The following is a 24,018-nucleotide window of genomic DNA, read 5'->3' as shown; positions in this document are numbered from 1 at the left end:
TACAAAAAAAGAAATTAAAAAAATTCATCACACTGTAAAATTTCAAACAATTTGACAATGTGGATGTTTGTATGTGGACTGCCAAAAACAAATAGAAGATTTGCAAACATACGGGACTGGTCAGAAAAGAAGAGACTGTAGACGCACCACACTGTTTCCTAATATCTTCAACAAGACATATTCATATCAGTTGTGAATTCAAACGTCAGAATGAACTCTGATTTGTTTTTGTCTTTATTGAAGCTGAGAGCTGAATGACAGCTACATGAATAGATGGGAGTCATGAATGCACTGTGATGGACCTTACTGTACGTGCACTGTAGACAAACACTGCCCTCACTTGATCACTTCCTGTACAGCATGCTGTCGTCCGACCTCAACCAACAGGCCACTTTCTTGTCTAATGACAAAAGTTGGCCCCAGATTATCTAATCTGAGACCTTTCTTATGGAATATCACAGAGTGCCAGCGAGGATACAGCATTTTCATCCAATTCCAATTATTAGTTCCCTGTAGTATCATTTGAAACTGTGCTACAAATACATTTACAGCAGTACTGTACTTTTGTTGTGTATGGTCATTATACGCCACTTCACCCTGAGATGATGTTTTGTTTTGGTATTGTTATAATAAGATATATTAAGTTTACTGTCACAGAGGAGCAAAGAAACCAGAAAATATTCACATTTAAGAAGCTGAAATCAGAGAAGTTTGACTTTTTCTTTTTCAGAAAAACTACTTGAACCGATTATCAAATTAGTTGGCGATTAATTTAGTTATCGATTACTAATCGATTAACTGTTGCAGCTCTAGATGCAGCTACATTAAACACAAGCACAAATGCCGGCAGTGTATGAATGTGAAAGAAAAAGTGCAGTAAACAGCAGTATGACTGTGATTGGATGAATGTGACTTGTGAGTGGTCTATAAGACTAAAAAAGAGATATATAAATACAGTCCATTAACCATCTATAAAAAACACATTGTTGCTGTTCAAATGCTTTAACACAAAAAACAGTTGTGAAGAGAGACTTAGTTGGTAAAAGATAAAACCAGTGGTTCACAGTTCACAACTCATAAGAAACAGTTCCTGTTTCATCCGTAGGTGGTTTTATTTAAATGACCCAAAGAAGTGAAACTCTCCAACATTAATTACTATTATATGAATATATCAAAAACAAGTGTAAAGAAATTCATTATTTTGATCCCAACGTACTTGAACTCGTCTTTACATCCAGTCACTCTGACATCAACCTCCAAGACCTTTTACATTATAACAGGGAACACACCTGCAATACTCCATCCTTCCACATGATAGAGCCCCAACACAAAGAAGTGAACAGTAATAATCTGCTGGTTTCAGAACGGCCACACGTTCAAAACCATCAAGACGAATGTCGGAGCCTTCCCAGAACTCCTCCAATCAGCAAACCAGAAGAGCGTCTGGTCACAGGTGGAGGGGAGGAGTCTCAGGGAAGATGGCGGCCTGGACGTCGGGCTCTCCTCTTCATCATCTTCATCTTCTTCATCGGTCCGATCTGTTGAGAGAAGACGACAGACGTGACGAGTCGGTGGAGGAGCAGCTTCCTCGGCTTCACGCTAACATGTATGAGAGTCAGTCAGTCAAAAGCCAAGTGGAAACATCCACCAGGGTGACACCTGTCATCCCTGAACATGATTCAGCTTCACAGAGGAAATGATCCAGAAGAACAGTGGAGGTTCACAGGGAACTCTGGATGTTTGCTCGGATACTGACTGTGATCAGAACAGTTCTGACTCCAGACCTCCACTCACCTCACTGGATCCAGACTCAACACACGACTCTCTGGACAAGATCACGCAGCTTCTTCACTCCTGAATCCTGCAGCCTGTTTCCCCTCAGGTCCAGTAGTCTCAGGTGGGAGGGGTTGGACTTCAGAGCTGAGGCCAGAGAAGAACAGCTGATCTCTGACAACCTGCAGCTCATCAACCTGGATAAAGAATAAAACATGAAACTTTAGAAAACAAAGTTTCTGCTTGAAACCGTTCAGTGTTTCATCGTCTGTTCAGCGCTGAAGAAAGTTGAGAACATGGAGGTTTAGAAAAGTGAAACTCCAAACACCTTCAACACTAAAGACTCAAGTGTTTCAGTGTCAGATGAACTTTCATGATCCAACTCACAGATACTTTATGATAACATGACATGAACAAAATATTGAAATGTGAAAACGATGAGAAATTTAAAGTGAGATGAGATTTGTCTTTGTCTCCACGTTGCTCGTCCACAGTCAGTGGACCATATTCCACAGTCCCAGCTGAGGGCCGAGGGGGACCGGGCCTTGTCCCTCCAGGCCCCCCCCTCTCTGGAACAACCTGCCTGGTGCAACACTTTCTGAAGATGTTTCCAGACAGGACCTCTGGAGAACCACCACAGAAATGCATCCAGATATTTTCCAGAGTTTGTGGTTCACATGTGACAAACAGCAGGAGATTGTTGAGTCAAACAGGTTCAACACAGAAGGTTCTATGGAAGGACCGACAGCAGAGGTTCCTGAACATGTCCAGAGGAACATCTGTGGACATTAGTGTTGTCACATACAGCCCCTCCAGAGAAGATCAGGACCAGGTCTGACAGCAGCCTCACTGTGCTGTGAACGCTGCTATATGAATAAAGTTCATCAGGATTATTACTGTTATAACTATGAAGAAGAAAATGTGAACATGGTGTCTGACCTCAGAGTCTCCAGTCGACAGTGTGGACTCTCCAGAAAACCACACAGCTCCTTCACTCCTGAATCCTGCAGCTTGTTTCCACTCAGGTCCAGTTGTCTCAGGTGGGAGGGGTTGGACTTCAGAGCTGAGGCCAGAGAAGAACAGCTGATCTCTGACAACCTGCACCTCTCCAACCTGGATAATGAATGAAACAAAGAATCAAATCATTGATGATCCTGATCAATGAGTCTTTGTCCGTCTGTTTTTGTGGATCATCATCATGTCAACACAACATTCATACACCTGTTCATGTCAACACAGACTCATGACCTGCTGCTGACCTCAGAGTCTCCAGTCGACAATGTGGACTCTCCAGTCCAGCAGACAGAACCTTCACTCCTGAATCCTGCAGGGAGAAGTTGTCACTCAGGTCCAGTTCTGTCAGGTGGGAGGGGTCGGACTTCAGAGCTGAGGCCACGACTTCACAGTGAGTCTCTGAGAGTTCACAGCGAATAAATCTGTGAAGAGAGAAAATATAAAACCAGACAATCTGTGATGAAAACACACTTGATGCACATGATGAGAAAACAAGTCATGATGTATTGACCATCTGCTCTACACATCCATGGTTCATCTGATCCAATCTCATTGTGTTGGACATGAATCAATAATCCTCCTCAGACTTTTAATGTGAATCTGTGTTTTACTTGAATCTGAGATGAATGAATGAAAAGCAGCACGTTGACTCTGATGTGCTCTCATATGTCCACACATCTGATATATCAGGACACGTCTTTACTTCTCAAACTCGTCGTCTCGACTCCCAACTGACACTGACTCAGGTGACGTCACTCGAGGAAACTCCTCAGCTTCCTCTGGAGACACTAAAGGTTTGATTCTGCAGTTTTCTGATGAACAGTCGTTCTCAGATCAGAAATCATTTCACACTGAGTGAACTCAACTACTGATCTATACTTATCCATCATGTCACTGATCACGTCTGGACCAACGACTGTGGATAAAGATGGACGACATGACAGCTCCCAAAAGATCTGGGTCGCCCCCTGGTGGCTGGCTGCAGTACAGGTCATGAACTGGGTGTCAAACAACTGAAAACCTGTCTCAATGAAAGGAAGGTTGCCTTCTGGTAATATGGAGTTACTGTGTTGAAAGGAGAGAGAAGTGACAGAAGCACTGATGATGCTGTTCTGACGCTTCTCAACTCACTCACTAAACAACTTGTGCATCCTAGAGGATATGCCAGGGTCTTATTAGTGGACTTCAGTTCAGCTTTCAACTCAATGAAAACCCACATTCTCCTGAAAAGGCTAATTGATCTCAACATCAATCATGGACTAGTTCTCTGGATCAGAGACTTTCTTACTTGAGATCCTCTCTTCAGCCAGTTTGAGCCCTTGACCTCTGGGAGGTGCTATAGAGTCACTGGCCACTGAAATCCTCTTCAAATTATTTTATTCCTCGTGCCATAATTAAAAAAATAAAGATATTGTGGCTTCAGTTTAGTTCAGTAGGAGGAAGTGGAGACACGTCGTCCATAACTGGTCTGGACTCACCGAGCCGTTCTGCAGTTCCTCACAGCTGGGATCAGTCTACGTCGTCCCTCCTCTGATGTGTTGTACTCCTCCAGGTCCAACTCATCCAGAACCTCCTCTGACATCTGCAGCATGTAGGCCAGAGCAGAGCAGTGGATCTCAGAGAGTTCCTTCTCTGATCTGTTCTCTGACTTCAGGAACTCTTGGATCTCCTGATGTACTGAGAGGTCGTTCATCTCCATCAGACAGTGGAAGATGTTGATGCTTCTGTCAGGAGAGATTTCATCACTGTTCATCTCCTTCAGGTTGTCGATGACTCTCTGGATGATTTCTGGATCGTTCTCTCTCTGACCCATCAGGCCTCTTAAGAGTCTCTGGATGATCGTTGGATGGTTCTCTGTCCGACCCATCAGGCCTCTTAAGAGTCTCTGGTTGGACTCCAGAGAGAGGCCGTGAAGGAAGCGAACAAACAGATCCAGGTGGCCATTTTGACTTTCAAGGGATTTCTCCATGGTGCTTCCCAGGATGTACTCCAGAAAAGAGTCATGTTGTGCGTTGTTCCATTTTGTTCCCAGGAAGTCGTTGACTACTTTTGTGTTTCTGTTGGTGACACAGTGGAACATGTAGACTGCAGCCAGAAACTCCTGAACGCTCAGATGAACAAAGCAGTAGACGGTTTTCTGGAGGATCACACTCTCTCTTCTGAAGATCTCAGTACAAACTCCGGAGTACACCGAGGCCTCTGTGACGTCAAGACCACAGCGCTCCAGGTCTTCTTGGTAGAACATGATGTTTCCTGTCTGCAGATGTTCAAACGCCAGCCTCCCCAGCTTCAGGAGAATTTTCCTGTCGGCCTCCATCAGCTCCTGTGGCCTCGTCTCACGTCCTTCATGATACTTGTTCTTCTTCCTCTGTGTCTGAACCAGCAGGAAGTGTGAGTACAGGTCAGTCAGGGTCTTGGGCAGCTCTTCTCTCTGGTCTGTGGTCAACATGTGCTCCAGAACTGTAGCACTGATCCAGCAGAAGACTGGGATTTGACACATGATGTGGAGGCTCCTGGACGTCTTCACGTGTGAGATGATTCTGCTGGACAGCTCTTCATCACTGAACCTTCTCCTGAAGTACTCCTCCTTCTGGGCGTCGGTGAAGCCTCGTACCTCTGTCACCCTGTCAACGCAAGTAAGAGGGATCTGATTGGCCGCCGCAGGTCGGGAGGTTATCCAGACGAGAGCGTAGGGAAGCAGATTCCCCTGGATGAGGTTCGTCAGCAGCTCGTTGACTGATGAGCTCTGTGTGACACCAGACACAACCTCCCTGTGGTTGAAATCCAGAGAAAGTCGGCTTTCATCCAGGCCATCAAAGATGAACAACAGTCTACAGACAGCGAGCTTCTCCTCTGTGACCTTCTGTAATGATGGATGGAAAACGTGGAGCAGCGTGAGAAGACTGTGCTGCTGGTCTCTGATCAGGTTCAGCTCCCTGAACGAAAGCAGAATCAGCAGACTGACGTCTTGGTTTTCCAAACCCTCGGCCCAGTCCAGAGTGAACTTCTGCACCGAGAAGGTTTTTCCAACGCCAGCGACGCCGTTCGTCAGGACGACTCTGATGCGTCTCTGCTGGTCGGGTCCGACTTTAAAGATGTCGTGGCACTTGATGGGAGTTTCATGGACGGTCTTCTTCTTGGAAGTCGTCTCCAGCTGCCTCACCTCATGTTGGGTATTGACCTCTTCACTCTGTCCCTCTGTGATGTAGAGCTCAGTGAAGATCCTGTTGAGGAAGGTTTCACTTCCTCTGTCATCACTTCCTTCAGTCACACGTTCACATCTCCTCCTCAGACTGATCTTATGTTCATCTAGAACCTGCTGCAGACCACCATCTGCTGAAAGACAAGAACCAGAGTCAGACTGAAGACAGAGAGTCTGATGATCACTTTCATTAGATACGTCCAACTATAAACAGAAATCTTTGTCTTTCTGTTTCTGGAATTTCTTTACAACCGCTCATACGATCGACTTCAAACTTGGGTGTTTGTCTGAGGACCAGAGGAAGTGCAGTGTTGACTCTGAAGGTATTTTGGATGAACAGAAGAAAATCACAACACAAACTATAAATCATCTATATAAACCTAACACAACATGTAACTAAGTTGGATGAAAGTGCATCATAACACATGAACCTTGTCGAGTGTGAAGTTGTTTGAATGATGCCTCATGAAAAGCTGCCAGCTGGATTAAAGCTCAACAATCAGACACATTCTGAACTGGAACTTTATTAAAACCTCTAATCTTGTGGTTTTTATCATCATATTAAAAGTCAGTGCTGTATGATTGAACAAATGAACCATCAGACAGAAGTTCAGTGTCACTCTGCACAGAGCTGCTCTGACCTGCTGTCTGAGCTCCAGGTCCTGTTCTGGATCTTTGTCCACACTGGGGACAGGAGGACTCTCCTGGTGAACCCGACTGGTCCCAGTATGAGGTGATGCAGCGTCTGCAGAGCCAGTGTCCACAGCTGGTGGAGACTGGATCCTTCAGGACGTCCTGACAAGAAGCACAGCAGGACGGCAGCTTCTCCTCAGAAACATGACTCCTCTTCTCTCTGTGGACACGGAGACTTTTCTTTATGACACATTGCATCAGCGATGGCAAACCCACAGCTCACCAGTCGAATGCAAACATCATCTCAGACAATCTTTTTAACTTTACATTGTAGAAGCAGACTGCGTCCTGATTGTGGGCGATGTGAGCCATGTCTTGTTGATGCTAAACAGATTCATGCTGGTCCCGATGTGTCCTTGCTGTGACCAATATCTTGTTGAAGCTATAGAATATAATCACATAGATGACCAATGTCATGTTGAATGTAGTATGATGGCGGAGATGTGTACATGAGTGGACAAGTAATCATGTGACATCTCACACTGCCTGTTTCATAGATGGTGGATACAAAAGAACTGTTGACCCATGTGCACTTTAAATCGTCTTCGTTTTGTGCTGTGAACCACATCTCAAAATAAACGTCTCCCACTGAAACTGCTCATCAGCTGCTTCGACTTGTCTTTCTGCAAACCTCCTGAAACATGAAATTCCTTTCCTTCCTTTTGATTTCATCAGTGCTAGTTCTCTTCAATGTTCCTGCACAAAACCTCTGAGCAGCTTCAGTAAAGAACAAACACAATGTGACTGTGACTTCAGAGAAATCCTGAGTAAAGATCTTTGACAGCGACTAATAAATGTGAAACAGTCTCTTACTCAGAGTGTGAGGGTCCAGGTTCACCACTGAAGAATGGAGATTCACCTTTGGACCGGTCACTCTTCATGGACACACAGCTGAACACTGGAGACTCTGCTCTGTCCTCGTCTTCCTCCAGATCACTCATCTTCTCTGGTCTGAGAGGTGAAGCTCCAACACTGGAGACACACGAGTTCATTATGATAAACTCAGTCCTCGTTTCTTTACATGTAGAATTAAAACCACGGATATTTTATATACATCATAAAGACACAGTTTGACTCAGCTGGTCGGACTTTAGATCCACGTCACGCGTCACATGTGTATCACTGCGTCACAGTGAGCCTCAGTGACGAAGGTCCGGTCCAGACAGACGCCGCTTTGGACCGGACCTTCGTCACTGAGGCTCACTGTGACGCAGTGAGTTGATGTGTGAGAATGTGGAAGCAGGAGATCAGACAGGAAGCAGGAGATCAGACAGGAAGCAGGAAATCAGACAGGAAGCAGGAAATCAGACAGGAAGCAGGAAATCAGACAGGAAGCAGGTGATCAGACAGGAAGCAGGTGATCAGACAGGAAGCAGGTGATCAGACAGGAAGCAGGTGATCAGACAGGAAGGAGATCAGACAGGAAGGAGATCAGACAGGAAGGAGATCAGACAGGAAGCAGGTGATCAGACAGGAAGCAGGTGATCAGACAGGAAGCAGGAGATCCGACAGGAAGCAGATCCGACAGGAAGCAGGAGATCAGACAGGAAGCATGTGATCAGAAAGGAAGCAGGAGATCAGACAGGTAGCAGGAGATCTGACAGAAAACAGGAAATCAGACAGGAAACAGATCAGATTGGAATCAGATCATCAGACAGGAAGCAGGTGATCAGACAGGAAGCAGGTGATCAGACAGGAAGCAGGAGATCTGACAGGAAGCAGGAAATCAGACAGGAAGCAGGAAATCAGACAGGAAGCAGGAAATCAGACAGGAAGCAGGAAATCAGATTGGAATCAGATCAGACAGGAAGCAGGAAATCAGACAGGAAGCAGGAAATCTGACAGAAAACAGGAAATCAGACAGGAAACAGGAAATCAGACAGGAAACAGATCAGTTTGGAATCAGATCAGACAGGAAACAGGAGATCTGACAGGAAGCAGATCAGATTGGAATCAGATCAGACAGGAAGCAGGAGATCTGACAGGAAGCAGATCAGACAGGAAGCAGGAGATCAGACAGGAAGCAGATCAGACAGGAAGCAGGAGATCAGACAGGAAGCAGGAAATCAGACAGGAAGCAGGAAATCAGACAAGAAGCAGGAAATCAGACAGGAAGCAGGAGATCAGACAGGAAACAGATCATATAGGAATCAGATCAGACAGGAAGCATGAGATCTGACAGGAAGCAGATCAGACAGGAAGACTGTGACTGTGGACAAATCAAATTAGAGCTGCAACCGTTAATCGCTTAGTAATCAATAGCGAAATTAATCACCGATTAATTTGATTATCGAATTTAGTGGTTCAATTAGTTTTTATGAAAAAAAAGGCAAAGTTCTCTGATTTCAGCTTCTTAAATGTAATTATGTTTGGATTTCTTTGCTCCTCTGTGACAGTAAACTCAATATATTGTTGGTGTGGACAAAACAAAATATCTCAGGGTTTGGGAAACACGATCAACATTTTTCACAGTTTCATGACTATGGACCAAACAACTAATCAATTAATCTTGAAAATAAATGACGGAATAATCATTAGTTGCAGGCCTAAATCAAATATGTTAATCACATCATCAGAACTTGTAATGAGCATCTTCCCATTGTGAACATTTCCTCTGTGACTGGAAACTGTGAAGAGTTTCTACATCGACATGTTGGAGGTTGATTTACTGAACCAGACACAACGTGAGGTGTGGACACAGTCTCTTACTCAGAGTGTGAGGGTCCAGGTTCAGGACTGAAGAATGGAGATTCACCTTTGGACCGGTCACTCTTCATGGACAACCAGCTGAACACTGGAGACTCTGCTCTGTCCTCGTCTTCCTCCAGATCACTCATCTTCTCTGGTCTGAGAGGTGAAGCTCCAACACTGGAGACACACAAGCTCATTATGCTAAACTCAGTCCTCGTTTCTTTACATGTAGAATTAAAACCACAGATATTTTCTCTCCATCATAAAGACACAGTTTGACTCAGCTGGTCGGACTTTAGATCCACGTCACGCGTCACGTGTATAACTGCGTCACAGTGAGCCTCAGTGACGAAGGTCCTGTCCAGACAGACGCCGCTTTGGACCGGACCTTCGTCACTGAGGCTCACTGTGATGCAGTGAGTTGATGTGTGAGCGCACAGGAAGCAGGAGATCAGACAGGAAGCAGGAGATCAGAAAGGAAGATCAGACAGGAAGCAGGAGATCAGACTGGAAGCAGGAGATCAGACAGGAAGATCAGACAGGGAGCAGGGGATCTGACAGGAAGCAGATCAGACAGGAAGCAGGAGATCAGACAGGAAGATCAGACAGGAAGCAGGAGATCTGACAGGAAGCAGGAGATCTGACAGGAAGCAGATCAGACAGGAAGCAGGAGATCAGACAGGAAGCAGGAGATCAGACAGGAAGCAGATCAGACAAGAGTAGGAGATCAGACAGGAAGCAGGAAATCAGACAGGAATCAGATCAGATAGGAATCAGATCAGACAGGAAGCAGGTGATCAGACAGGAAGCAGGAGATCAGACAAGAGTAGGAGATTAGACAGGAAGCAGGAGATCAGACAGGAAGCAGAAGATCAGACAGGAAGATCAGACAGGAAGCAGGAGATCAGACAGGAAACAGATCAGATAGGAATCAGATCAGACAGGAAGCAGGAGATCTGACAGGAAGCAGATCAGACAGGAAGACTGTGACTGTGGACAAATCAAATTAGAGCTGCAACCGTTAATCGCTTAGTAATCAATAGCGAAATTAATCACCGATTAATTTGATTATCGAATTTAGTGGTTCAATTAGTTTTTATGAAAAAAAAGGCAAAATTCTCTGATTTCAGCTTCTTAAATGTAATTATGTTTGGATTTCTTTGCTCCTCTGTGACAGTAAACTCAATATATTGTTGGTGTGGACAAAACAAAATATCTCAGGGTTTGGGAAACACAATCAACATTTTTCACAGTTTCATGACTATGGACCAAACAACTAATCAATTAATCTTGAAAATAAATGACGGAATAATCATTAGTTGCAGGCCTAAATCAAATATGTTAATCACATCATCAGAACTTGTAATGAGCATCTTCCCATTGTTAACATTTCCTCTCTGACTGGAAACTGTGAAGAGTTTCTACATCGACATGTTGGAGGTTGATTTACTGAACCCGACACAACGTGAGGTGTGGACACAGTCTCTTACTCAGAGTGTGAGGGTCCAGGTTCAGGACTGAAGAATGGAGATTCACCTTTGGACCGGTCACTCTTCATGGACACACAGCTGAACACTGGAGACTCTGCTCTGTCCTCGTCTTCCTCCAGATCACTCATCTTCTCTGGTCTGAGAGGTGACGCTCCAACACTGGAGACACACGAGCTCATTATGATAAACTCAGTCCTCGTTTCTTTACATGTAGAATTAAAACCACGGATATTTTCTCTCCATCATAAAGACACAGTTTGACTTAGCTGGTCGGACTTTAGATCCACGTCACACGTCACATGTGTATAACTGCGTCACAGTGAGCCTCAGTGACGAACGTCCTGTCCAGACAGACGCCGCTTTGGACCGGACCTTCGTCACTGAGGCTCACTGTGACGCAGTGAGTTGATGTGTGAGCGCACAGGAAGCAGGAGATCAGACAGGAAGCAGGAGATCAGACAGGAAGCAGGAGATCAGACTGGAAGCAGGAGATCAGACAGGAAGATCAGACAGGAAGCAGGAGATCATACAGGAAGCAGGAGATCTGACAGGTAGCAGATCAGACAGGAAGCAGGTGATCAGACAGGAAGCAGGAGATCAGACAGGAGAAGGAGATCAGACAAGAGCAGGAGATCAGACAGGAAGATCAGACAGGAAGCAGGAGATCATACAGGAAGCAGGAGATCTGACAGGAAGCAGATCAGACAGGAAGCAGGTGATCAGACAGGAAGCAGGAGATCAGACAGGAGAAGGAGATCAGACAAGAGTAGGAGATCAGACAGGAATCAGGAAATCAGACAGGAATCAGATCAGATAGGAATCAGATCAGACAGGAAGCAGGAGATCTGACAGGAAGCAGATCAGACAGGAAGCAGGTGATCAGACAGGAAGCAGGAGATCAGACAGGAAACAGATCAGACAGGAAGCAGGTGATCAGACAGGAAGCAGGAGATCAGACAGGAAACAGGAAATCAGTCAGGAAGCAGGAGATCAGACAGGAAACAGATCAGACAGGAAGCAGGAGATCTGACAGGAAGCAGATCAGACAGGAAGCAGATCAGACAGGAGTAGGAGATCAGACAGGAAGCAGGAGATCAGACAGGAAGCAGATCAGACAGGAAACAGATCAGACAGGAGTAGGAGATCAGACAGGAAGAGAGTCCACAGGATAAAAGAATCTTCTTCCTGCTTCTGCTGTGGACGACTGTTCACTCACTGTTCCTCCATGTTTGTCTCCTCGTCGTCTCTTGTCGTTCCCTCTTCTCTGCTGCTGGAGAAACTGACTGACCCTTGACCTTCCTCCCAGACGCTGCTCACAGCTTTCTACACACTGGACTCATCTTGTAAATGTCATGTATTTTTAATAAATGAGAGAAAACTGAAGTCAAACAATATGAACTCACCTGCGTCAGTTTCCTGTTTTTGCTCCTGTTCTCGTCAGGTGAGACTGACTCACTGAACTCTTTCAATTTCATCTGCTCCTCCCCCTGTGTGTGTGTGTGTGTGTGTGTGTGTGTGTGTGTGTAGGTGTGTGTGTGTGAAGGTGTGTGTGTGTGTGTGAAGGTGTGTGAAGGTGTGGCTGTGAGTGTGTGTCTGTGCGGAAGTATTTTTTTAATGTTTATTTATTATTGTGTACATGCATGTTTATATATTTTGGTATATTATAGTTTTTAATAATGATGTTTAACTTGATTTTTTTCCGTGCACTTAGATTTCAGTGAGTCTACTTCTTCCTGCCTACTGACAAATCATCCACATTGTTTGAACCTGTGAAGCTCTGTTTTTTTTTTTTTTGAAAGACACATTTCACAGCCAATCGCTGACGAGAGCGCAGCAGCTCTCGTCCTATCAGCGGCCGAGCAGAGCGCATTCCGTACCAGAAACACTGAAAAACAAAAGGTTGCCGGGCAGGTTTCAGTCTGTATGTCACTAAATGCTCAGTGTCTCAGGTCATGTGACCTGTTGAGGAAGTGAGAGGAGTTGGTCACCAGAGTGAGCTGCTGTGTGTGAGGCATCAACACTTCTGTACAATCTGACTTCAGTTCACGACCTCACCATGTCCCAGACTGTGCGTACGCATGGGTCAGAGGTCAAGTTTGTTTTTTTAGATCACAACCTCTGCGTGGGAACTTGCGAACGCACGTTTCTAAATGAGACCCCTGAACATCTCACCAGGATGTCACCATGCTGAAAGAAAAACATCAGACACAAGTTCTTATTCACTTCATTCATTAGCATATCAAGTTCATAGAAACTGAATCAAAGTATGAATTGTTACCGTAAATACCCAGACAAAGGCCGAACACATTACAGACGTACTGTTACAGGTGATTTAAAAATATTCCAACAACATTCAGTCAGAGACACACATGAGAAGTACAGTGCTACACAGACCTGAGGTCATTACAAATCACCGCTCCACCATGTTACTTCAAAAACCTCAGAGACAAGTTGACTGGTTGAACTGAGAGACGCCTGAGGCAGAAACACTGGGACCCTGCTGGTCCAGCACTGACTGTCACTATGACGTCATACTGCTGAGGTCCTGTGATGAAACATCCAGATGATGGAACATCAAACATGCAAGACCAAAAGTGAAATAACGAGAAGTCACACGATCAGACAAGTTGGACAGTTGATCGTATGAATCGTGTTCCCAGATCAGAGCCATTCACACACAACTACACTACAAAACCCAAGTTGTTATAAATATGTGCATGTGAGTATAGAGCAATGAATGGAATGAGCGCTGTGCAGCGACTCAGGCTGGCTGGTATTCATAGAAAAGAGGTAAATACATGGCAAAGTGACAGTATCGATGATAACAAACAGTAAAGTTAAAACATTTGATCACAATATGTGATGAAGTACATGTACAGCTGTTCCAATAGTAAGATGAAAGAGCATCTTTGAACAGGTGTAGAGATGAAACATTGAATATTGACAGACAGGCAAATTATTCCAATCAGAAGGAGCTTTGAACGTAAATGCTTTCTTAGTTATACACTTGGAGAATAGTTGTGAAGAGAGACTTAGTTGGTAAATGATAAAACCAGTGGTTCACAGTTCACAACTCCTGTTTCATTCGTAGGTGGTTTTATTTAAATGACCCAAAGAAGTGGAACTCTCCAACATTTCACAGAAAGACTTTTCTCTGCCAATAATCATCTCACGACCAATCAGATTGATCAGGTGACAGCAGACAGACAGACAGACAGACAGACAGTCAGTCAGAGAGACAGACAGTCAGACAGAGAGAGACAGACAGTCAGACAGACAGAGAGAGAGACAGACAGACAGACAGACAGACACAGACAGACAGACAGACAGAAACAGACAGAAACAGACAGACGGACAGAGAGAGACAGACAGACACAGACAGACAGACAGACAGACACAGACAGACGGACAGAGAGAGACAGACAGACAGACAGACAGACAGACAGACAGACACAGACAGACAGACAGACAGAAACAGACAGAAACAGACAGACGGACAGAGAGAGACAGACAGACAGACAGACAGACAGACACAGACAGACAGACAGAAACAGACAGAAACAGACAGACGGACAGAGAGAGAGAGACAGAGAGACAGACAGGGAGAGAGAGACAGAGAGACAGAGACAGAGACAGACAGAGAGACAGACAGAGACAGACAGACAGACAGACAGACAGACAGACAGACAGACAGACAGACGCAGCCTGTCGCGCTCTCATCACTTAACTAATGTGACAAAACACATTTTTCATCTTTAGTTGCTACTTGTTGCTCTTCTCGTCTGTTGGACTCTGGTGACTCGGCTCTTTGCTGAGAGCGGCTCTGATCCCTCGAGGGGTCTCGTGGTTGCTGCGACGGGACGCTGGACTCTGATGGATCTGAGGCCTGACAGGGTGAATCCAGGTGCAACTGTCTCTGCAGCTCGTCGGCGCTGTGGGCCAACATGAGGCTCACCTTCCTCTGGTGGGCCAGGGCCTCGTCCTTGTCGTTCAGCTGCAGAAGAGAACAAGCAGCAGTGAGGCCATGAACAGAAACTGAAACACTTCACTCACAGTGATCCTCTGGTATATTTACAGTAGTTCTTCAACATGATCTCTTGTTATTTTCTTCACTGATCAGGACGAAAGTTCTACCTTGTATATTTTTTACGTTCCATGATTCCTTTGCCTGGCAGCCAAAGCATTAATATTATATATTGATGTCATGGTTGGGCTGCGCCTCGCCTTCACTACCTGTGTTTCCTGTTTCCTCTGGGCTCTGGGTTTCACACGGCGGCTGGTCATTTAAAACAGCATATAGACGTGTGGCCACCTGAGCAGCCGGGGGCGTGTTGGTGCCACAGTGAGGTGTGGTCCGATGCATAGTTGGTGTATTACATTGATGCAGTGGAAGGTGAACAACAAACCTGATCTGAAGTCTTTAAATACTTCAAGTCTTCTTATCACGATGAACAACGCTCAAACACACGCACAGGTTGTGCAATCACACATGGAGTGAAACCATTTCCTCATTATCTCATCTATTGTGTCACGGACGCGAGCGCTGACAGTGGGTGGTCCATTATCCTTCTGTCGCACTGCAGACACACGTTGTTCACGTTGCAGCGCTTTACTTAGTTTAAAAATGTCTGTGAAGTAGCAGTGATCACGTTGGGGGGGGGGACATTTTGTCTCCACCGGGGATAAAAATGGTTGGGCAGAGGGGGGGATATAGACCAGAAAGAGGGAAACCCCACGCATCACGGAAATGTAATCATTTACATAAGTGCATGGCGCGTCACGTTAAATATCGCTGCCACAATGAATTGTGGGTCTGTTTCTCCTTTCCTTTCGCATAGGAAGCTCCAGTGTGTCCTCTGCTGGAGGAGATATGAAGCTCCTCTCCTCAGTACTTAAAGAATCCGAACAGCTCTTATCATGGTGCTGAGGAAACACTCGCGGGGTCGCGTCACTCAGTCAGGAACCTTCCTCGGCGCAGCACTCGAGTGGCAGACCACCGTTACGCGTGCGCAACAAAGCAGCACACTGACCAAGTCCAGCAGTCTGTAGAGACTCTCCAGCAGATCGTCAGGCGTCTCCAGCTCCACACTGGAAGGCAGCAGTCGTCTCAGCCTCTGGCTCACGCTCATTAAAGGACTCCTGTTGACGCCTGGAAGGAGAAGACCAAAGATGCTTTTTCTGACGGTCCCAGTGAAAAGAAATGATGTGGCAGAGACCAGGATAATCTACAGCTTCATGTGGAAGCCAGAGACGCTGTAAAATAACAGTCGACCCCTGGAATAAGTCCACTCCCAATGAGACATTCGTCTGTGATCTAATTACATTCAATTTTTCTGAATTCATAGATATTATTTTTATGTTGGGGGTCTGTAGTAGGAGGTTCCATCTGGAACTTAGTTGGTTTATTCTTCAAACTAATATTAACAATTACACAATATACCACGTGCCATGTTTGACCCACGGGTGTTGCTTACCGTACTGAACACCGTTAGCCTGGGACCCAGATGAATTCTGGGAGCTCATCTAAATTTGCTCTGCCCGACTCGGTCTGCATCGGGGTTCTATACCGTGACGCGGAGAGGAGCGACTTTTGTAAAGAACCAAGATGGCTGCCGCCGATGAGCGAGCATTGGACTCAAAGTGCCTGATATTTTCAAATTCCAGACGTTGTGGAATCATCATCACATCGTCTCCTCTCTGCTCTGGTCTGTTGCTCAACAGACGTCGCACGGTGCGTTGCTCTCCCTGGTTGGAGGCATGTTGGCCTGCGTCACACACCTCTTCGAAATAGAAAATGAATACTCAGATGCGTGTTAGGGCCAGTCAACCATACTATACCAAAATTCTATGTGCATCACTTGTAGAAATTCCCAAACTATGACAGGAGAGGACTGCCAGAACATGCTGCACTCTGAGCACACTTGCCTTCGGCTTTGCAGTGGTTGGATTTCAGGATGTTGGTCTCCGCCTGCAGCAGGAAGTGGTCGCTCCGTTTCCTCAACTGCTGCTCGAAGGCAATGCGGAAAGCATCTGCAACCATCAACGCCTCCTCCCTCCTGGAACGTTGAGCATCGAGCTGGAGAGCAGCGCACGCACACACACACACACACACACACGCACGCACACGCACAGTGTTCAGAGCTTCTGTCCATGTTGAATATGAGGGAGCAGAAAGTTTAGAGCCCAGAGAGAGACACACTTTTATTTTAACTGCACCTACAACTTTAACAATCTTCCTTACAGATTTAGAAAGAGACAAAAAAATATTCAAAACTATCTATCTATTTTTTCAAACATAAATAAAATAACATGTGCCTGTGAAGGTCATTTGATCACCAATAAAGAATAGTCTGTGGAGAATAAGACCTGGCTCAGTGGTAAGGTTCTGGAGCCGATCAGTCGCGGGGGGACAGAGAGGCGACACACCCATGGTGTTATATTTATTTACATTTATATAATCGTAGAGAGCGTCGGCCTGCTGCTCGTTGTAAAAGCGGTATCTAATGAGATTCAGCTGAATCCTGCCTCCCTGCAGACGGCGGGGGAAATGGAATGCAAACCCAAATGTGAAAATCAAGCATCAGGATGTTTTCAATGGGGCGACCGACAGCAAAGCTTGTGAGCTCATTACGTGACTCGTGCGTTCCCCTGGGCATTTTAAAGAAAAGCTTTGTGACAAGCCGAGAGGATAGACACGAGAATCAGAGAAGAGAACACCGATCTTCTGAAACACCAATGATGGAGAGGTTGGATGTAGTTTACCTCCTGTTGCAGCTGGACGAGCTGCTTCCTGCTGGTAGCAGCGGTGCGACTGCACGGACAAGCTTCCGCCGCGCCGACACACCGACAGGCCCCCAGCACCGCCAGCTGCACGGAGAGGAAACACGCCTTCATCGACTCCTGAGCACAAGTGACCGATAAATGAAACCGACTCATGTGCACAGTGTCACGCCAGTGGCTGAAGATCCAGGGTCCATGACATGTCGACATTCATGTTCTGATTTATCAGCATACTGTCAGTGTGGAGATGATGTACAGTCCGATGTAAATGATTATAGTCAGAGCTGAACCATCTCTTAGTGATGCTGCTGACGGCTGAGACGGCTGGGAGAACTCCCATCATGCATCTCTCCCTCTCCTCCTGTATTGACATCCCTCTCTACCAGTGTATCTCTGACTCCAGAGATGCACGAGTCCAAATCTGCTCTTATTCTTATTCTTATTATTTACAACAATGTCATTATAGCTTTTAGTGTGAGTATTATTTTTATTATCATAAGAATTAGTCTGATAGAGCTTAAATCAAGAGTTGTACAACTGTTCTCTCTCTCCTCTCACCAACTGGTCTCAGCAGATGTTCTGGTTCTGTTAGAGAGAGTGTGTGTGTGTGTGTGTGTGTGTGTGTGTGTGTGTGTGTTTGGTCTGTGTGTGTGTGTGTGTGTGTGTGTGTGTGTGTGTGTGTGTGTGTTTGGTCTGTGTGTGTGTGTGTGTGTGTGTGTGTGTGTGTGTGTGTGTGTGTGTGTGTGTGTGTGTTTGGTCTGTGTGTGTGTGTGTGTGTGTGTGTGTGTTGGTTGGAGCTCTCTCTCACCTCCAGAACGCTTGCATCTCTCTCTGGGCTGTACTGAGGTCTGGTTCCGAGGTAAACTCTCTGCTCCCTCACATTCAACATGGACAGAAGCTCCAAGCACTGTCGACTCACAGCTGCAAACACACACACACACACAAACACACACACACACAGTGTGGAAAAAGACTGTTAGTGACTTGGAGCTTCATGAAGGGTTGGTAGGTCAACTCCATACTGTACATACAGTATCCACTTCACTTGACAGTGGAGATAACATCTGCAGACGTGTCTGGGTCACCGCAAACTCTTTCTACATTGTTCAGCCTTTACCAGTATTTTCTGCTCGCAGCAGCTGGACCTCGCTCTCTCTCTCCTGCAGGTCGTCAGTCAGCGTCTTGTTCTCACTCAGGATTCTGATTGGAGCAACAGCAAGGTTACAATGCAAACAGTGAGAGTTTCACAGACAGGGGTGTGTGGGTGTGTGTGTGTGTGTGTGTGTGTGTGTGTTGAGAATGTTCAACCCGTTGTATTTCTGCTCCCACGACTGTTCTGACTTCTTCATCTGGACCTGGCTGAAGCTGAGCTCCCACTGCAGACTGTTCACCTCCTGCAACAGATCAGGAGTGGACACGTTACTTATACAGCAAAGCTTCTAGACATAATGTCATTGTGATTATTAAAACAATTGAATTATGCTGAGTAATTATATATATACACACGCATACAAGTAAAAAAGCAGGGCCCTGGACTCACTTCTGTAAAGGTGGTTCAACTAATCCAGGGTAAAAGCTGAGGAAGCACCGTAAACATATTCTTTGCTATTAAATCTGCCATCACTCAGAGAGAAGATGAAATAGTTTAAAGCAAGTTTACTCACTCCAACTGCATTAAAACTAATTCTTATGATACAACAAATGTGTATCAGAAAATAGAGCGATGAGGGAAAGGGCAGACAGAGATAAAGATACCCGAGCAACGGTGACATAATAAATACAAATACATGGCAAAAAAGAAATGAATAAGAAAAAGACTGTTTTTATGGACGGATATCAAAAGCTGGTATTAAGAGTTTTAGACTGGAGCTAGAATTGATTAGCTACTTACTTATCAATTACCACACACACACACACACACTCTCACACACATACACACTCTCTCTCACACACACACACACACACACACACACACACACACTTCCCTCTGCTGGACGGTAGCAGTACATGTTTGTTAATTTTATTTTCCATGTCAACACCTTTTCACAAATCCTCAAAGGCTCCAGGTCAAGCCACGCTGTATTTAACGAGGATGTATTAGCTCTGTGTACGTTCCCTGTCAGGAGTGACGACGCCGGGCGGAATGGGAAAGTAAACACAGCTATGACGAACAGGGAAGCGAGCAGACAGAGCAAACAGACCAAGCCCTTGTTTGAGCAGCCGACACTTTCGAGGCCGTTACCTTCTCCAGAGCTTTGGCCCTCTGGTCGCTTTTCTGCAGCAGACTCTTAGTGTGACTCGTGGCCTTGTCCAGGATGGCCTGTGTGAAGAAGAGCAATCGTGACCCGCGTAACTGGACGCGACTCCTCTCAGACTCAAGAGACAAACACAGGGACTGGTCCTCACACAAAACGTGGGACCATGCTGTTGTTAGTCGATGCCGGAAATGTCCAAACAGGACTGTTTTTGCAAAATTGCTCAAACTCCAATAAGGACCGGAAGGCAAACCTGGACTTGTTCCTAAGGTGAAGGGGAAGTGTGTTTGCTCTCATCTTTAATCTCTGTAAGAAATGCAGGTGTCCCTTTGACATTCATGTTTCATTACATCACTGGGTTACATGTTCCCTCAACACACACACACACACACACACACACACACACACACACACACACACACACACACACACACACACACACACACACACACACACACACCATGAGTGCTTCTCATCAGGCCTACTGTTCACCTAGAGGCGTGTGTGTGTGTGTGTGTGTGTGTGTGTGTGTGTGTGTGTGTGTTTTGGACTCTTATGATTCCTTCTCCACTACAGAACAGTGAATGTTGCTCTACCTTTCCCTCCAATATCTTCAGAGCTTGATATTTGCCTTCCAGGTACCGATGTGCCACGTCCAGCTCACTGCACAGGACGTCGATCACCTGCGAACACGAGCAGAGCCATCGGTTGCAGGTTAGGCATGACGGAGTCCAGTCCAGTTGTTCCCCCTCACGTTTCCTACCTCACTTGCTTCCTGTAGTCTGCCTTTCAGCTCGTCTTTGGACGGGTCATCCAGGGAGCCTGTCGATTCAGGAAATGTGTACTCATGCGTTACAGCTCACAGAAAGTCTGTGTGTGTGTGTGTGTGTTTGTGTGTGTGTGTGTGTTTTCTTGTAGCGTTGTGACAGATATATATTTACTTGGGGTGAAAAGAATCACTTCTGCCCCTGAAGTGAACCGACTCGGGACCACCACCCTACCACTGGTCTCCGACAGGGGCAGGAGAGGAAAGGCTGAAAGGGTGCTAGGAGCTAGAGAGATGTGGAGAGCGAAGGCATCGGGGCTGGATACCAGGACCCACATCTGAGGGCTTGTGCAGAAGAGTTCAGAGCCCTCAGGGTCCCGGGCCTCTGGCAGAGGACCCGAGCTTGGTGGGCGGCTGTCGCCCACCTCGTTGCCCTGGTTCCCCAACGCCTGACGCGGACCCTGTTGACCAGGACGAGGTTTGTGCCGCTTTTACACTTTCTATTTTCGCTTTCACTCATATCAGAGGTAGGCAGGTAGCAATAAGGCCCCTGCCTACACAGGATTTTTGCCACTCCCTGACCGGGAATCAAACCCCCAACCTCCTGTACCAACGATTTACCACTAACCAGTTTCCTCATACTGTCCATTCCTGCAGCTCCCCCTTCCAGCCTCCGTCTCCCCCTCTGTTACAATAGAGTTCACCCGGACATCCTCACCACAGCGCGACACCCTCCAGCCGGCCCCCGGATGTGTCTTTGCAGTCTTCTGCCCGAGGATCCAGGCCGTCTCTCCTGCCTGGCTGCTGCGCCGGAGCAGCTCCGCCCGGGGCAGCAGGACCTCCGAGAGACGGCCGAAGCTTTGGCTCTTCTTACCGGTGGATCTGCGCGCCGCTCGGATGTCCTTCCCATCACCCAGGTCTCCATCCACCATGTCATCATCCAAGATGAAGGCCTCACTGATCTTCTGCATCGGTGCCGAAGTGAAACCTAACCTGGATGTTTAAACCTGCAAAACCACACAAGGATTTGTTCAAATCGTCAAAAAACTGTGATGTAAATCATCATGCTTTTCCACATTAAGACACAATTGATAGCCCAGAATGCTCTCTCTGTTTTGTGAATCTGATGAAATGCCTTGATTTGTTTACTGTCCCATTTTTCTTTTTGTATTACCTTCAAATATCCTTCACATGTGACTAAAAAAAAAATGGCACAAACAAATCAAAACCTCTGTTCCGTAATCAGCTTCCACTTCACGTCCGGATAAACCTCAGTCCCAAAACTAAAAGTATTCCAAATATATATAAAGAAAATGGCCCAAAAGCCATAGTTCTGCATTCACATTTATTCAATTTGGATTCGTCAAACCCACGTTTCTATCTAGCGACTGTTTCTGTAAACTGTGTCTCTGCGGTTATGTCAACGTCATGACTCAGCACCTATAAAGAATGTAACATATTACTATGGTCCCGGTTACTGCTCTTAACTCTGTGTTCTGTGAATCAGAGCGACAGGTTGTTTCACAATATGTTGCATCAGGTGAATATCTTGTTAAACTTCCCATCCAGGTTTCTCTGTCAAAATGCTCATATGTCCGATGTGCTGATGTTCTGCCTCCTGGTTGTGTCTGATTCCTCGCGTGGCAGCCTCACCACTTCTGTTCTCACGGCACCAAACTTAATGATGCTACATTATCAGCAAACGTGGAAAGTGCAGCGCTGGAGAACATCATGTCAATTGTAAGTTCAGCATGAGGACTCTGTGTTTCTATCACGTACTTGATGTAAGGTCAAGCTTCCGTACGAGTGTTATGAACCACCACAGACTGTACATTAAAATGGACTTAGTCACCAGGTCGGGACAATTAACATCTGAATTCCCTCAGGGGCGAAATGCGTTCCATTCATGTATTCTCTGGGATGACCAGCAGAGGGCGACTCCACTGCTCGCAGTAATAAGTCAATTTCTATAGAAGCGTATGAGAAAATGACTCTTTCTCGACTGATTTATAACGCCAGTAAACATTATCCTGAAGAGTTTATGGTCTCGACAGTAGTTGGTTTTCAAGTTGTTGTTTTTTTTTCGACACAACATGACGTTCATTTTGTAAATTGTCTGTTTTAGAGTATAATAGTCATTAAAGCACTCGCTGCATTGGGGGCGTGGATGCAGCGTGATTGACAGCGTGATTGACAGCGTGACATCACCCGTTGATTTGTGAGCTGCCGTCTCGAAGCCTCGAGTTTTCTCATTTGGACCGGCGCCATGTTGGCCTTTCTCTGACGCCGGACGTATAGATTGGGGGTGTGGTCTAACGGGGCGCCCACCTTTAACTGCAGCCATGCACCAGTGGATGGACCAGCTGTCAATCACGATGTATCCACGCTGCTCCATGCCACGCCTCATCATCTCTTTTACTCTAAATGAGACCAAGAGGAAGAAAAGGAACTCCACTTCTCTCTTGATTCATGACGTCAGTCAACATGTTCCTGAGGAGTGTACGGTTCAAGTCCTCTCAAATACAACACGATGCTCATGACTCTGTGAACTGTGGACTGGACTTTGTTGGGTTTCTCCTGAAGACATCTCAGCAGTTCACAGACCCACCGGGTGACGTCACGGTGACGCCATTGTAGAATCTCATAATTCCATTTTGATGAACAACACATGACTCCAAGGGATCTTTGGAAAGTAACAAGATTAAAATCAAAGTCGTTTTTTACAGTGACATGAATCATGCACAGTTTTGCACCGGATATTGAACCTGATCATGTGCTCCAGTTGTCACAGCTGAGCTCCAGTTGTCACAGCTGTGCTCCAGTTGTCACAGCTGAGCTCCAGTTGTCACAGCTGTGATCCAGTTGTCACAGCTGTGATCCAGTTGTCACAGCTGTGCTCCAGTTGTCACAGCTGTGCTCCAGTTGTCACAGCTGAGCTCCAGTGTCCCGTTTGACCGGCTCATGGATGAGACACAGAACCGGACCTGAACAAGTCGTTCAACAGGTCACTTGTGGATTATTAAATGTGTGGAATTGCCCTTTAACCTCAGTACTTCTCGTGTCTGTAAGAGTGGGTCAACTTCCCCTTACCTGTAAGTCTGAAGCAAAGCACTTTATATTCCTCGGTGGGTCAAGGCAGACTAAAAGATCCTTCAGTTATTGAATATGAACTGAACACCGACCGACAGCCACCAGCTCAGTCAAGCCCACGTCCGTTCCAGCAGCTATTTCCGGTTGTCGCCTTCAAAATAAACTCTTTGCAGGGTAACGACTATAACTGTAACTATAAAATATATCGTTACATGATCAATTTTTTTATACAAAACAAGGTCCAGCACTATAAATAACTCGCTT

The 24,018-nt window shown here is 46.0% G+C and overlaps 2 protein-coding genes across 17 annotated transcripts in view; both read right to left on the bottom strand.

Annotated features, from left to right (window-relative positions):
* Window positions 1-216: 216 nt before the first annotated feature.
* The window catches only part of LOC118314126 (NACHT, LRR and PYD domains-containing protein 12), a 593,122-nt gene continuing 569,320 nt past the window's right edge, over window positions 217-24,018 (bottom strand). For 2 of the 10 annotated variants that reach the window (XM_047331103.1, XM_047331110.1), the window contains exons 2-10: window positions 10,864-11,022; window positions 9,392-9,550; window positions 7,496-7,654; window positions 6,631-6,842; window positions 4,266-6,123; window positions 3,033-3,209; window positions 2,713-2,886; window positions 1,795-1,970; window positions 217-1,538 (exon numbers count right to left, since the gene is read on the bottom strand). In XM_047331103.1, coding sequence (XP_047187059.1) covers window positions 1,811-1,970; window positions 2,713-2,886; window positions 3,033-3,209; window positions 4,266-6,123; window positions 6,631-6,842; window positions 7,496-7,654; window positions 9,392-9,550; window positions 10,864-11,022 — 3,058 coding nt within the window. In that variant the 3' untranslated portion in view covers window positions 217-1,538; window positions 1,795-1,810. The other 8 variants (XM_047331108.1, XM_047331113.1, XM_047331109.1 and 5 more) reach the window with 8 other exon arrangements.
* On the bottom strand, window positions 14,447-23,885 carry ccdc125 (coiled-coil domain containing 125). 7 transcript variants are annotated; one of them, XM_047331122.1, is made up of 14 exons: window positions 23,755-23,885; window positions 23,430-23,648; window positions 23,120-23,347; window positions 21,383-21,671; window positions 20,662-20,720; window positions 20,495-20,581; window positions 19,886-19,963; window positions 18,952-19,037; window positions 18,761-18,843; window positions 18,452-18,564; window positions 17,626-17,763; window positions 16,789-16,939; window positions 15,894-16,012; window positions 14,447-14,857 (listed from the first exon to the last, which is right to left on the bottom strand). In XM_047331122.1, the coding sequence occupies exons 4-14, from the start codon at window positions 21,633-21,635 to the stop codon at window positions 14,591-14,593; spliced, it is 1,434 nt and encodes a 477-aa protein (XP_047187078.1). In that variant the 5' UTR covers window positions 21,636-21,671; window positions 23,120-23,347; window positions 23,430-23,648; window positions 23,755-23,885; the 3' UTR covers window positions 14,447-14,590. The 7 variants fall into 7 exon arrangements, with proteins under 7 accessions (XP_047187078.1, XP_035496249.2, XP_047187080.1 ...); XM_035640356.2 differs by lacking the exon at window positions 23,120-23,347; XM_047331123.1 differs by lacking the exon at window positions 23,120-23,347 and having other exon boundaries at window positions 14,448-14,857; window positions 17,626-17,730.

The sequence above is a fragment of the Scophthalmus maximus genome, chromosome 3, assembly GCF_022379125.1.
Source record: "Scophthalmus maximus strain ysfricsl-2021 chromosome 3, ASM2237912v1, whole genome shotgun sequence".
Classification (NCBI taxonomy): Eukaryota; Metazoa; Chordata; class Actinopteri; order Pleuronectiformes; family Scophthalmidae; genus Scophthalmus; species Scophthalmus maximus.
This window is presented reverse-complemented; position numbering and strand designations above follow the sequence as displayed.

Excerpts from the sequence above, each read along its gene's own strand:
- ccdc125 (XM_047331122.1), bottom strand. The coding sequence starts at position 21,635 with ATGCAGAAGATCAGTGAGGCCTTCATCTTGGATGATGACATGGTGGAT. Across the intron at positions 17,764-18,451 it reads GAGATGCAAGCGTTCTGGAG|GAGTCGATGAAGGCGTGTTT; the intron begins GTGAGAGAGAGC and ends ACTTGTGCTCAG. Across the intron at positions 14,858-15,893 it reads TCTACAGACTGCTGGACTTG|CTGAACGACAAGGACGAGGC; the intron begins GTCAGTGTGCTG and ends TCTCTTCTGCAG.